This window comes from Pseudonaja textilis, chromosome 6 (assembly GCF_049901715.1).
Source record: "Pseudonaja textilis isolate UNSWEBS1 chromosome 6, rPseTex1.2, whole genome shotgun sequence".
Lineage (NCBI taxonomy): Eukaryota > Metazoa > Chordata > Lepidosauria > Squamata > Elapidae > Pseudonaja > Pseudonaja textilis.
Window position 1 is genome coordinate 61,112,677 of NC_141995.1, and position 15,420 is coordinate 61,128,096.

The 15,420-nt window shown below is 40.5% G+C and overlaps 1 protein-coding gene across 1 annotated transcript in view; it reads left to right on the top strand.

Moving 5' to 3' along the window:
- The first annotated feature begins 340 nt into the window (after positions 1-340).
- Positions 341-15,420, top strand: part of PDGFC (platelet derived growth factor C) — a 111,925-nt gene continuing 96,845 nt past the window's right edge. The window contains exon 1 of the mRNA XM_026699984.2: positions 341-1,309. Coding sequence (XP_026555769.1) covers positions 1,186-1,309 — 124 coding nt within the window. The 5' untranslated portion in view covers positions 341-1,185. The remainder of the gene's footprint in view (positions 1,310-15,420) is intronic.

Below are 15,420 nucleotides of genomic sequence, written 5' to 3' on the forward strand. Positions count from 1 at the left end.
ACTCTGAGGGAAGAACTTGGTTGGACTGAGGGCTGAAATGGTTGAGGGGGAAGCGAGAATAGGTTTTAGGGCTGTAGTAAGGTCGTAGTTGTGAAGAGTTGAAGGGAGGCGAATTCGGGGTGGAGCAGAAAACACGTTTAGGGGATAAGCACCGAGGTACATACAAGGGACTCTCCCGGGTGTCCCTCAGTTATTGTTTTTCCTCACCCTCCTCGCCATAAAACCGACACCCAGGTAGCTCCTCTGAGGTGACGCTCGGGAGACTCCTCGGGAGAGGCGAAGGACAAGCTTGGCGTTTTCTTCTCCCCTCAGCCCCCTTTCGCCCTCCCATTTTCCACCCTTTCCCCGGCCGGCCGGCCCGCCCGCCCGCCTGCCTGCCTTGCGATCTCAAGCTTGCGGCTTTCCTTTTGCCTTCTTCCTTCTTCCGTCCTCGCCAAGCCGTGTGGAGCGGCCGAAAGACACACGTGAAAGCGGGAAGTCCAAAACCAAACCGCGGGCTTTTCCACAGTTGGCAGCGGCCGCCGGAGGAACCGAGGAGAGCGCAAAAAAAAAAAAAAAACAGCAACCTCAACCCCGACGGGGGGAAAGAAGGTGGCGGTTTTTCCTCCCTTCGGGGGCGGGCGAGAGGGCGGAGAGGGCCGGCTCCGCTTTTTTTTTTCTCCCCCCCACACACACCCCGTTTCGTGGTCTCCGACGCTGACAGGTGCGCCTTCCAGCCCGCCGCCGCCGCCGCGAGCTCTCTCGCCGCCCCACCCCGCCCGCCCGCCCGCTTCCCTGAGAGGATTGTGGCGCCCTTGGGAAAGCCGGTCATGCTTTGAACCGGAGGAGGAGGAGGAGGAGGAGGAGGGAGAGAAGAAAAAAAAAAAAACCCTCGAGACTGAGGGAAAGAAGAGACCGTGTAAGCCGAAAGGGGGAAAAAAAAAAAGTTTCGGACGGGATTATGTGGAAACTACCCCGCTCCTCTTCGCCTTCTTCTTCGCTGCCCGAGCAGGCTCGCTGCTGCTCCTGCGGCAGCTGCCGGCCTCTCCCCAGCGGCGCAGTCCTGGCGGGCTGGCGGAGGTGGTGGTGAGGCGGGGGGGGGGGGGGGGGGGGAGAAGTTCCTCGAGAGCCGCCTTGCAAGAGGAGACTTTGGGGCGCGGGGTCCGTGTGCGTGTGAAGGGAGGCTTCCCACCCGCAGCCTGCCAAATGTTCCTCCTCGGGATCTTCTCGCTGACGCTCAGCCTGGTCAGCCAAAGGCCGGCAGCCCGCGCCGAATCCAACCTGAGCTCCTTCGGCAAGTTCCAGGGGTCGAGCGCCAAAGAGCAAAACGGTGAGAAGCCGATGATGGTTGCTTGCTTTTCTTGTGTGTGTGTGTGTGTGTTTTTTTGTTTTCCCCCCTGCCTTGGTGTTTTGTGCTGCACACCCACATACACACACGCACACAAAAGAGTCGGAGCAAGCCGGGCTGGGGGGAGAAGGAGGAGCCGCCGAGCCGGGAAAGATTTTTTCCTTCCCTTTCTGCTTTTTTACCCTCACAGGGGTTGGGCTGTTTTTGCTGGAGCTTCTGGGGGATTTTTTAAACGCGCGGCTTGGGGTTTTGCAAGCCTGCGAGAAAACAACACAAACACTCTCACACACACACAACACACACACACACACACCCCTCTCTCTCTCTCCCCCCGCCAGGCTGGGTCAAGCCCCGGCCGGGCTCTTCTGTTCCAAGCTCTCCCTTGAAACGCGCAACCTGGGAGGGCTACAAAAAAATAAAAAGCCTCGCTCCCTTCCCCAGAAGGAGCTTTTCAAAGTTTGACCCTTTAAAAATGAATGGGAGCTTGGCAAGTCCGGCTTCAACGGGGTGTTTGTGTCACTCCGGGGACCCTTGTCAGCCTCCTAAACTGAAACACAAGGGTGGCTTAAAAAGCCCCCCCCCCAAAAAAGGAAGAAGCCCCCTTTTTTCAATAGATGAATAAATGAGATAAATAGATAAATGAGATCTCTTTCTTTCTGCCCCTTCCCTGAGTCGGAGATTTTTGACAGGATGGGAGTTTTAGGATGGGTCTGATCTAATCACCCATTTTGTCCCCTCCATAAAGTTTGGCACTGAGCAAGTTAATGGAGGATGAGCTCTGTTTTTTCAACATGTTGGAAACAAGCTGATATGCATAGGAATTGTGAATCACTTCCAAAGAAGAAAGAGAAGAAGAAAAAAAAAAAGGTTTCAAGTGTACCTGAAATGTTTAGAAACTCTCAAATTAGGCTCCCTTGGGTTGGGCTGGGCAGTCTTGGAGAAAGACTCCTTTCATGCAGAGGGCAGTTTCTTGGGGGGGTGTAATTTGCCTAGCCTCCGAATGCCGTATGATTTACATTATTTAGATTTTAAAGACTTTTCTCTTTGATCTTCTGTTACAAAGTCATCTAAAGGAAACTTTGCAAACAGAAATATTATATGCCACATGAAACCACACCATGAATAGAGGCTGCCTAAATTCAGGGTATTAAAACACCCTGTTTTCCAGTGGTAGATGCTAATGTAAGGGAAAAAATGTTTGAGTAGTTTTCTTTTGAGCCAGCAAGATGTGATTTCATCGCTGTGCAAACTAGCCAAACAGGCAAAAAAATAAGAGGCAAAAATAAATAAATAAATGTTAAAATTGCAGTAGGAAAAAATGAATACAGTACTGAATGAAGGTCTGCTTTGAACACATTAGGTTAGGACATTAGAGCCCTATATTTTCGTGAAAAAAAAATGCATCTTCCTTAATATATATTAAATATTTTCTGGCATAGAAAGAGAAATAGGCTGCTCCTCTTGATGGAAGCTTCTGCAACTGAATGCACCAAAAGAGTTTCATATTATTAGCAGATGGCACCTGCAGACATCGAGAGACTATTAGTCAAACCCCTAGCTAGGGTATTGCAGAAGTTTGAGTAAACTGATGAAAAGAATCAGGAACTGACATCTATATCTATTGAAAATTGACCGCAGTAACATCTGTCCTTAACCAGAGGAAAGTACCTGTGCTTCATTCCTCTGTTAAATTTGGAGAAGGGAGGGATAGTAGTTTGGTTTTGGGGAATGAAGATTAGAATTTCATCATATGTCTGTTATGAATGATTACTGCAATACATGCCTGAAACTCTAATCCTACTAACTGAGTTTAGTAGTTGGTGCAATTCTTGGATGGAGCAGTCATTGTCATCTGTCACATTTTACATAAAACAGGGACTATTGTTCATTAAATTTGTGACCTAATGAATCTACAAAAACGTTTTGCATGTGTGGACTTATGCTGTTGTGTTACATACAAGTGCCTTATCAGGAATAAAGAAGTGATAAAACTATTTTAAAGAACTATTTTGGTTTAAATGCATTAACAAATATATTAGGCTAGATATATGTAAACATTGTCATGCTGTCGTTTTGTTCTGCATGGAACTGCCACTGTGATTTGTAAATCATGAATAGCAATCTAGTGTTGTGTGAACCTAGCAGCCACTTGTATGAGTTTTGTGTAGTAATGCTAATCTACAGTTAATTTAGCTATAATTTACTAAATCTGATTGCACTTCACATATAGTATATATTAACCTCACTGATTTGCTTTACACAATAGATTAAGCTACAGATCATGCAACTACTTTTTAATTCATCCAGTTTTAACAAACTGCCAGTCATTAGAATAGCATTGCTCTGGGGAGAGGTTCTCAATTGATATGGAATTTAATTTGTTTATATACAAATTCTGATTGTATAATTAAATATGGGAATGGAATTATTGTCCTAGAGGTTTGGCAGGATTTTCTTAAATTTTAAGGTAAATAATGAAAAAACAACATAATTCCTACTTTATAATTATACTGCTTGTCAGTCAGGTTATGTACCTGCATTGCATATTTCTTTTATTATGGTTCTTTTTTTCTTCACTAGTGATGTGCTGTGCTACAGCCCAAGCAGAAAATGTGCTTTGAAGAGGTAGACAGTATACAACATATCTGTTGGCATCTTATTAAAAAACCTACCTCTTTTCCTAGTCACACATGGTATCAATGGAATCTCAGAAAAATATGTACTGTGTAGGATAAGGAGGTGCTGATATCCTATGTCCACTCTGAAGTATCTTGCTGCAGTTTGCTGGTGCTTCCTTAATCCCAGATATAGTATGGGCTACTATGTGACAGGTGTGATATGCATGTCCTCATGCCTTCAAAGCCCTTTTTATGCTTTGTATCTAAAGTGCTGCATATCCCTATTTTTCACATAGGCACATTTTCTGATCTACAATGCAAAGAAAAATTGTGTATTGAATATGATACACATAAGATATAGTGTGGTGAGATGATTAAGATTCTGGATTAAGAGCTGGAAGTCTCAGTTTCTAAATCCACTCTCAGCCATGTAAGTTTACAGGCTGTTCAAGTGCTACATACACTGACTTAAAATTCCTGAATGAAAAATGGTATATAAAGTAAATATGTATGGAATTTCATTCATCCTGGCTGAGCTAGTTTTAACCTGCTATAATTAGAATGATGTCTTCGGTCTGCTGTGTACAGTATTAACCATTTTTATATGTGAATCAGCAACAGGATACACAGCATGCAATTGCCAGTAAAAATGTGTTCTGTGGGGAGCACGTTTATGTATATAGTTATACAGGAATAGTAATCTCAGATTTGCTTATTTATTTGTTTGTTTGCTTGTTTATTTACTTCCTTATTTACTTGGAAGCACACTCCACGGAATATCTGGCATTTTTTTCTGGAAAAAGCATGCCCAGAATGAAAGCTATAGAGTCAGATCTTAACCATAGGATTGAATTGTGGATATCCATGGCACATGGAAAGCTGTCAAATGAAACTGCTTCACTTGGTGTTGTTGAGGGTGATTGAATTCAGCAGGCCTTCTTCTGAATGATGGGGTTTCTTGGCTGTTTTTTATTTGTATTTTATTGTATATTTATTGTATATTTTTATCAGTGAACTGCCCATAATCACTGAGAATAGACTATTTAAATATTTAATTAATAAATAAATTAAGTAAGACTAATTTAGTTAACCAAGCAGAGGATTTTCATGTTGTCTGCAATTGCAGCCTTTTTTTAACTGGAGGTGTCTGGATGTGATGTACTATTGAGCTGATGTTTTCCTCTCAACACCTTTTCTTTCCTATACAATACTGTTCATAACTGTCTGGAATATTTAAAAGTGTTTATAAGTATTATCTTTACAGAAACACTGTAAAAAAAGATGAACACAATGCTGTACCAGGACCTGAAATACATTTGAAAAGGAAATGTTGATTTGGAGAGTGCATAGGCTTTTTTCTTTTGACTCTAATTGCAACATGTTACTTTTTTATCCTGGTTTTCAAACTGTGTATTGTTTAAAAAAACAAGGCTCAACATTTCTGTGGAATAAAACATGACTGTTCTGTTTTGGTGCCCTGCTGTCTCGCCTATCTGTAAAATATTTTAGAACCATGTTATTTGGCATGTCATAGCATAAGAACTTCATGTTAGTGGTCCTACACCTATAAAACTCTTTGCCTAAGAAATGAACATGTTGAAGAAACAATATAAAATATATTAATATCTCCCTCTTTTATATTAGTTGATCATGATTTCTTGAATCAGTGTTTAGTTTATGGTTCAGTTTTAACTATGTATGATACTATTTTCAATTTTTATTTTTGAGTTTTAGATTTGCCTTCAAGGGATAGTTGCTCTCCAAAAGATTGTGGATAAATCAGTTAATATGTAAATATTCAGGTCAGTATCTTAGCTGTTTATTCAGAAATAGGGCCCTTTACATTTTTTCTCATGTTTTCTGCATTTCTTGCACCTGTTTGTTTGAGGGCCACCATACAATCTGACAGAGTCAGCATGCCCCAGGTCTCATTCATTAAAATCCCACCTAATGGGTTCCAGAAAGCAGGCCTCCCCTGTTATGGCTCCTGCCAACTAGAACAGGGGTCGCCAACCTTTTGGACCTCAGGGACCATCAAACTCATAATTTTAAATCCCGCAGACCACTAATATGAATTTTGACTGACGGTGGCTTGCTCACGTTGGTGGGAAAGTTGGTCCCATATTCCAGAGCTGCAGGAGTCACGGGACTGGCCCTTTGGTCATCCCGGAGCAGCTGCTCCTCCACCCAGATGCACTGGCCTGCCATGGACTGGAGGAACTGTTCCGGAATGACCAAAGGGCCAGTCTTGTGACTACTGCAGCTCTGGAATATGGGACCGACTTTCCCACCAACGTCAGCAAGCCACTCTGGGGCGGATTTCCCTCCCCTGGCGTTGGTCAGTTTCGGCTTGTGTGGCTCTACTCAAGGTTTGCGCTCGGCCGAAGGGTGGGAGCCAGTGGGTGGGCAGGCCATGTGTGTGGCGCAGCCCGGTGTTCCCGCACAGCCTGGATTAATTGCTTTGGGGGAAGTGCTTGGGGACGATGACATTTTTCTGCGGACCACCAACATTTTCTCACGGACCACCAGTGGTTCCTGGACCACCAGTTTGTGACCATTGCTCTAGAATGTCATCCCTTGCAAGATTTGGGCAGCCTCCACCCTGGCTTGTTTAAACAAATTCTTAATACCTGGTTCTATTTACTGCCTTATAATGGAGGGTAGATTTCTTGGGTAAACTGATTTTGTGATACTGCTTAAAACAGTATTTCCAACTTGTTGTCCTCCAGAAATCTAAGTTACCTTGGAATTCTCGGAGTTGTAATTTAAGACATTTTGTAAGGTAGCCAAATGCACTAAAAAACTACAGTGTTGGTGGGTTGAAATAGAAGTGTTGAACTTGAAGTTAAGAATATCAAACGTATTCTGTCTTGTAAACATATTGACAGGATAATTGGCTTGAGAAAGTCTGCATTTAAAACAGTTACTTTGTTTACATCATACTGGATTAATTCCTTGTTTTGCAGAATATTAACATATTAGACTCGGTTTTGCAGGCAATAGTTTGATTAAACCTCATTGAAGTTTTAGGGATTTTAGAATCCTAACTGTATAAAAATGTAATGGTAACTTAGTAATCCTGAAATGGAAAAAGGAGGTAGAGTTAAAACCAAGATTTATTTTGGGATAGCATCAATTAGTGAAATTTAGCTAGATTAAATATATTAATCTATCTTCCTTAGGAAGAAAGACAAAAGCAGCATATAGATTTTTATGTAATAACCACATTGCAAGCAGATGTGTGAACATTTGTCACTAATAGAGGCTCATTATCTTCTCTTGGAAGAATATAACCCAAGGTGATAATGATGAAGATGATGAAGATGATGATGTTATCCGTTCAGTCAAGCCTGATTCTTGGTGATTCTGTGGGCCAGGTCTCCCCATAACTTGCTTAATGATTTCTTCGAGTTTTTCTATGCTCTGGCTAGTGTCAGCTTTGATGGTGTCCAGCAACTGTATTCTTTGACTACCTGATGTCCTTTTACTGCTAACTCTTCCAAACATGCTGCTTTCTCCAGTGAATTCCTCCACATAATATGGCCAAAGTTTTGTGATTTTTACCTTCTAGTAATGTGTCTGGTATTATGTGCTCCAATACTGGCTTGTTAGTAATCTTTGCTGCCCAAGGAATAATCCAGGTTAAATATTTGTAAGTCTGTAGATAATAGTAGGAGGAATAATGAAAGAACCAATAAAAGGAAGAAGCGTTAATAAGATAACTGTTATTCGAAATCCTGTTTGTGAATTGAAATAGTTAGGCAAGTTTTTTGAAAAGGAAGATACAGGCACCAAATTGACACTCTTGCAAACTTGGGCAGAAATAGATTTTATTGGCAAAGTCTGGAAGAAATTAATCACAGAAATTTTGATATTTTAACAGAATAGTATTGATTCATTGTTTATAGAACAGTAGTATGATACTAGAACATCAATACTCAAGTTGAAATATAAAAATATTGCCTGGTTTGTATATTGTGGCTCTGTCACATATCGTCTCAGCCTTTTTTCAGTCAAATCAATGAATTGATGCATTGTGGCTGGATTACATTAGGATCTGAGGAAGACTGTTATATGACCAAAGACACCCTATAGTATCTGAATACTATGTGCCTGCATTAGGCCGGGTCACTTCCTTGTTCATATTATAACTCAGTTTTTGGTAGTGGTCCTTAAAACGCCAGAGTTTTGATTTCTGAGACTGAGGATAATGGATCTACAGCAGCCATTTCCAATCGCTCTAGTTTATTCTGAGTAATAAGTATTGTTTATTTACTGTTATGTTTATAGCTTCTGTTTTTGGAATCGTTTTCATTTTAAGAATTTCTAAAAGCTTATATTAAATTTATCACACTGAGTCAAAGGTTTTCTGGCAGACTTTTTTGTGTGTGCTCAAAGTCTTATATTGCTTGTAAGTTTAGGATTGCATAATAGGACAAGCTAAACAGGGCATACTTTAGCTTAGCATATCTATATGTCAGATCATTGTGATTCATAAAAGTTGGCTTAAAATGTATTATGTTATGTGGGTCCAGGCAATAAATGGTAAAATAATGGGAGCTGGTTTAGAATAAAATAGAAGTCTTTAGTCTAAATATGATAACAGATTATCTCCCTCTTCCTGTCAGTTCAGTTTCCTGCCTTCATTCAGGTGTATTTAGCATTTAAAGATAGAAAGGATACATCCAACTATAATTATATCCAATTACAGCAGTAAAAGCAGTTCTGGCAATATTAAACAAAAAGTACATTACTTCCATTTTTAGTAGTCTGCTTCTGTCTGGTACAAAACTTACAAACAGAAAATCAAATGGCCTCTGATACAAAATTGAAAAGGTATGTTGAAGGAATTCAGTTTAAATACATTAATGAATGCATCTAGCCAGAATGGCTGTTGCTGTATCTTTATAGTTGAATAAGATATATTACTAGTACAGTCTATGAATATAAATAAAACATTTGTTATTATGCTCCATTTAATGACAACTTTTATTTCTCCAGAGGGAACATGAGATTGGTTGGGGAATGGGAACTGATTCTAGCATAAAAATGTTAGTGTTAGAGATCTGAATTTAATTTCAGAGCAGAGAAAAATGAAGTCTATACCAGCATTTTGTAAGTATCATATCAATGCATATTTCAGGAAACGTAATGCAGCAAAAATGTTAGGAATGTGGCTGTTGAAAGTTGAATGTCAACTGAGAACATTTTTAAGCACTGTAAATGTATATCTTGCCAGCAAATTCAGTGACTCATAGTGGGTGGTAAACTTTTCTGTATTTGTAAAGATAACTAAATAGTACTTTGAATTATGTCATGTAAAGAAGAGGAATTGATGATACACAACTAGTTTTCTTAATTCTGGGTTTCCTCTCCTCAGAATTTTTGTTACATCTGTATGAATTCAGCAGGCCAGCTACTTTCATTTGGCTAAAATTGAGTGCAATGCTTAGTAATGCAGTGAAAACGTTAATATTTATGTAAAATTATATCAAATTTCTTTGTGCATGAGGTTTGTGACTATAGGTGTTGGTCACATCATAAGACTTTTCAATAAAATAACTGATAAATATATGGGGATTTCTGTACAAATAGTCCTTGGTTAACAATCACATGATGTACTTTATGGCTGCATTGTTTAGCAATGAAATTCCAGTCCAAATTACTAATGTTAAACAAGGACCACCTGTAATATAGGTGGTAATTGCTTACTGACCACTTATTCAGTGACCAAAATTATGGCAGTGCTGAAGAAAGAGACTTATAGTCAGTCCTCAAAGTTGTATCCATCACAGCATCCCCGCAGTTTTTGATAGATCTTCTTAGCAACCAGTGTACATTTATGATGATTGCAGAATCCTATGATCACGTGATTGCCATTTGTGACCTTCACAGCCAGAGAAGCTGACCAGAAGTCTTGTATCACAGTCATGTGACATCGCACTTAATGACCATAGTGAATTCACTTAATGACTATAGCCGAATTGATTTTATAAGTCACCATGATCGCCTGCTGTTCACATTGTATTTGAATTGCTTAATAATGGAGTTGCTGATCCCAATTGTAGCTGGCAAATGAGAACTGTCCCAATTGCTTTTGTGGGGAATGCCCTCCAATTATGGATAAATATTATCATGAAAAAGATGTATTACACATTATATTTTCTAAAGGAAAATGGAACACAGGTATGATCCAGCAATGATCCAGTTAGTTCAAATGTGTGCAGTGTAAATGTAAATGTGTAAATATGTCAGTAGGGGACCAGACAGAAGACTTTATTATTATTATTACTGGGACATGTCAAGAAGTAAATGTGAGATTTTTGTGTGTAAAATATTCTGTTTACTTACTTGTTGTCTTTCTCGTTCATACGCTAACTAATAATAAGTGCATTTTCAACAGTCATTGCTTCTATACAGATTCTTACAAAGCAAATACATAAAAAACCTTGCTCATATTGTGTAATAATAACAGTGGTTACTCTGACCAAGCAATGTTTTATTTACCTATGCAACTGAATCATTTTCTAGAGGAAATTTTTTAGCAAGCTTGAAAAACAGCATGCTAATATGATAATACATTATGAATGCATTATGAAAAACATTAGTCCACATGTGCACAGGTATTATACACATATACAGTCAGTAAAAAATGTTGGAGAGGTGAACAGCTGACGTTCCAAACTGCTTGCAGATTCTGAAAACCCTTTTGGCAGCATCCAGATGTCTCCCCAAATTATCAACAAAAACAAATGATAACTTTAAATATATAAAAATGTTAAAAATAAATAAATAAAATGCATTAATTTGCAATTTCTTTTGATTAAATTCAAATGCATATTAAAAATGGTTTCTTTTCCTGACCACATTTATTTTTTGGAATAAGGCTTGGCATATTTTTCAATGTAACCTTCAGATGTGACTCTTGGTATTAAATTATTGCACTTTATGTCAGAATCAGAAGGTAACATGTAGATGGATTTGTAAAGAAGCGTATGGTACTGTAAAAAAAAATAATATTCCCCAGTGATGAAGCTCAATATTTTTCTACCTCTTCTCTTTATTTTTTTCCACGAATCATTTTTCAGTACATTAGAATTGGATAGTTATGATGAGCATTACACAAAAGTTGACTTGGCAGGCGAAAATGAGCTAGCATTATCATACAATTTGGTTTTATAAGATTGGTGGCCAAGCACTTGCTTCTGAATTTTCTGTTACAAGTACAGTACTGCACATGCTTCCTGGAATTGGTAGTCTTGTACTATGCTATGCGGTTGTATTATAATTAGTTATTGTGCAGGTAGTCCTTGAGTTACATCCACAATTGAGTCCAGAGTTTATGTTGTTAAGTGAGAAATTTCTTGAGTTTTGTCCCATTTTACGACTTTTCCTGACACATTTGTTAAATGAATCACTGCAGTTGTTAAATTAGTGACACAGTTGTTAAGTGAATCTGGTTTCCCCGTTGACTTTGCTTGTCAGAAATTTGACATGACTCTGGCACATTGCAACTGTCATAAGTGTAAGACAGTTGTCAAGCATCCAAATGTAAATCACATGACCATGGGGATACCACAATGGTCATAAGTGTGAAAAATGGTCATAAGTCACTTTTTTCAGTGCTGCTGTAACTTTGAATGGTCACTAAGTGAAGTAAGTAGAGGACTACCTGTAATTCCACCCATCATTGCGTGAGATATAAAAATATACAGTCATAATCATTAATTAATGGTTAAGATAAGATCTTAAAACTAATATTTGAGTACAATAGAACAAACTGTATGCATGCATTTATTTATACAATATTTGATTATTGAATTGATGAATTTATATAAGTCATCTAAATAAGAATTGTTTTTTTACTCTGCCCTTATAATTAATTTCATGTATTATATCCTCTTCTCCACTCACATATTTATTAACATTCTTTACATTAGTGTAGCTTGTTCCATTAGCAGCCTTCCCCTGGTTGTCTGGCTGGTTGGGGCCTCTGCAATTGGAAGAGGAAGGGCGCTGGGAAATGTAGTCCACTAGGGAGAGAAAAGAGAGGTCCTGGGAGTTAGGAGGACAGATTGGAGCAGCTGAGGGGAAAAAAAGAGGGAATAGGAAAAGATGAAGCTGCCAGGAGGGAAAGAAAGAGAGATGGAGGGGGAGAGAGAGAGAGAGAGAGAGATTGAGATGGCCACCCCAAGGAAGAGAAGACATCGATCTCTCAGCCTAGAAGAATCCTGGCTGCCAAGAAATGAAGACTCCATAGGCCTCTGACTAGGCCTGCAGAGGACATGTTTATATATTAGACATTTTTAGCTTAAGCAACATTGCTTACCATGTAAATGTAATATTTGACATTATTGTTTAATTTGATCTTTATCTTCATGGCCATTGTTTTTACTTGAAGCCAATAACTCCTTCCAAGATGTGTTGGTGTGCCTGGGCCAGGTTGGGCTGGTCACCTGGGAAAGGGATAGAAGAAGCCCTATTACCAGCGGCCCTTTCAGAGGAAGCAATATATTAGCATCTTCTAATAAAACACTTTCTTTACAATCCCGTAATCCCTTAATTTGCGGGAGAGTTGGGGGCAGCTGGATGGAGCTAACATTTATTTGGGGGATGCCTTTTCTGAGGCCTACATGGAGGTCTCAGCAGATATTTTTTTCTTGATGCCCTGAGAAACATCTGCTATCCAGGATTGAACTTTCAACTTTCCGAGTGGAGATGAACATCTTCACCAGTAGGCCACCATGCCACTCACGTTCGTATCTTCCAATATAAGCCTGAAACTGTAGTAAAACTGAATTTTGATTGAACGAAACACATATTTAATTTTCCATGAAATAAATTTATTACAAATACCAAAACCACCATTTTTAAAGTATGAAGATAGTGGCCTCTTAATGACTGAAGGTTTTTAGTGGGCTACTTATATATCTGCCATGCATGTTTTAGAATAAGGTCCACTGAATTCATTAGTGCATACTTCTGAATGCATAGGTTTACCTTGAATTTTAAGGAGTCATAACCCTTTGTAGCCAGATAAAATCAATTTGATTGCTTTCAGGTAAAATATAAATGCTCTTACAGAGGAGGATTACCATTTGAAATACTAACCTTATGTAAGAATCCAGTTAAAGAAAATGAGGTAATAGTCTTTCACTCTTTCTCCATGCCTTCTTTCTTTATCTGTACTGTTCTCATTTTTGATAAAACTATAAAGGAATGTGAACAATCTTTAAAGTGTTAAAGATGAAAGGGTAATTTATGTTTTTTTGGTGGTTCAGGTTTTTTTTAATCCTTCATCTTCATTTTTAAGCCATTTTCATCTATTTGAGTTTCAGTTGAAATTCATTTACCAGTACATTTGCAAAAAAAACCAATGATGTGTATATAAATGCAAATGTAAAACTTGCTATTTTAGACCTATTTTAGGAATGCTAACGAATGATTTCTTGGTGTAGAAAGAGACAACTCTAATGTGATTTACTGATTTCTTAACCCAATAGTAATCTGATTGAAGGTAAAAGATTGGCGTGTATAAAGTTAATACATGGGTATGGAGTGCATTCTCAGGCTGGAGTCTAGAGAAATCTGGGACATGTGCCTGGCTGGGGGCAGGGTACCAACTTTTTCTTTCTTGGCAGTCTATTGAGACTAACGGAATGCTGCTCTGGGGGGGCTCCCTGACCTTTGAGTAGCTTTAATTGGGGCCACTGAATTCCATTAAAGGGAGAAGCGAAAAACCTTCCTTATCCACATGCTTCTTTGAAACTTTGCCACACTATTTCAGCAGTAAGTAGTATTCATTGTACTCTTTATTACACATCCTCTGCATAACAACAGATATTTCTGTCAGATTGCAAGGTATTTTGGTCTGTAAATATTGTTCTAGAAATTTCACCAGTGGTGATAAATTAGCACAAGCCATTTCCAGCAAGAAAAAAAGTTAGCTTGTTTGTAGTGATGGATCTCATTCAACTAGTATAAAATGTAATGAAGGAAATAGGTGGAATAACATCTTTATAGAAAACTATAATTTCCTGTAATTACAGGAAGGAGAAGCAAATAGGGTCATCTATCCAGTAAAATATACAATTTACTTCTGGTTAATTTGTTTAAGTAAGAAAGATACAAACATTACTATGATTCTAAAATTTTGGGGTCCTAGTGGACAGTCATTTAACTATGAGCCAGCAGCGTGCTGCAGCTTCCCCCAAAATCAATGCAGTCCTAGGCTGCATTAACAGAGGGATAGAATCAAGATCCCATGAAGTGTTAATACCATTTTATAAATGCCTTGGTAAGGCCACACTTGGAATACCGCATCCAGTTTTGGTCAGCACAGTGAAAAAAAGATGTTCACACTCTAAAACAGGCATCCAGCCCATGTTGCTTCGGCTCATCCCATCCCACAAGGACAGGTGCGCATGCATGTAGGAGGAGGTGGGCACTACACCATCCCAGCAAGTACAAAGGAGGAGACAGGCGCACATGCGCACACCAGGATGGGGTGGGCTAGGCCTGTGTGCACAACTGCCAGGATGGTGTAGGACGGGCCAGGGTTGTGTAAATGTCACCAGCCTCTTGCATGCATGCATACCTGCCGGGCTGGGCTGGGCTGGGCTGAAGTGATGTGTGCTGGCACCTTACTGTTTTCAGGATGGCCACACTTACAAAGCCTTTCAGGTGTATGCGCAGGGGGGAGGTCTCCAGCAGCAGGGGTTCCACAGCTGGCTCTCAAAGAAGCAGGTGGAGGCAATGGCAGCAGGCAGAGTTGGGGAGAGGCACGTGATATGGACCACCAGATGTGCCTGCTCCGTCCCGTGTGGCTGGGACAGGGCAGGCGGCTGCCTGGTGGATCCACCAGGCTGGACTGCATGCTTCTCTGCTGCGCCTCTGGGCTTGCTCCATCTCCCCTCAGCTACCCTCCATCTCCACTCTAGCAGCTACTGCTGTTGCCGTGGGCCAAGACAAGGTGAAGAGGGTGTGGGGTAACTGCTGCCAGACACCACTGGCCCACTTACTCCCCCGCTTCTGTTTTGGCTTGTGGTTGGAGAGCAAGTTGCCACTAGTCACCTCAGTTCTCACGCATAGAGCACATTACCCTCATGCACCCAGTGCATCTCGGCATCGCTGTGGGCTGCTGCCACCACCAAGGCTGCCAGGTCCATTAGGCTGCTGTTGTTGCCGCCTGGGGCACCAGGGTTGCCCAGCATGAAGGAGGTGAAGTGGCCAGCGAGAAAGGCCAAGTAGAGGTGGTAGAGCACATCCAGGCCCAGCAGGCAAAAGACAGCCACTGCGGGCAGGGAAGGCCAGATCTCCATTGGCGCCATGGCCGCCCAGGCTCAGCCGGGATCACATACCTCTTCCCTTCTTTGCTGGGCCTGGACGGCCATGGCGCTGATGGTTATCCGGCTTTCCCCACTCGCAGTGGCTGTCTTTTGTCTGCTGGGGCTGGGTGTCAATCGGGCCACGCCC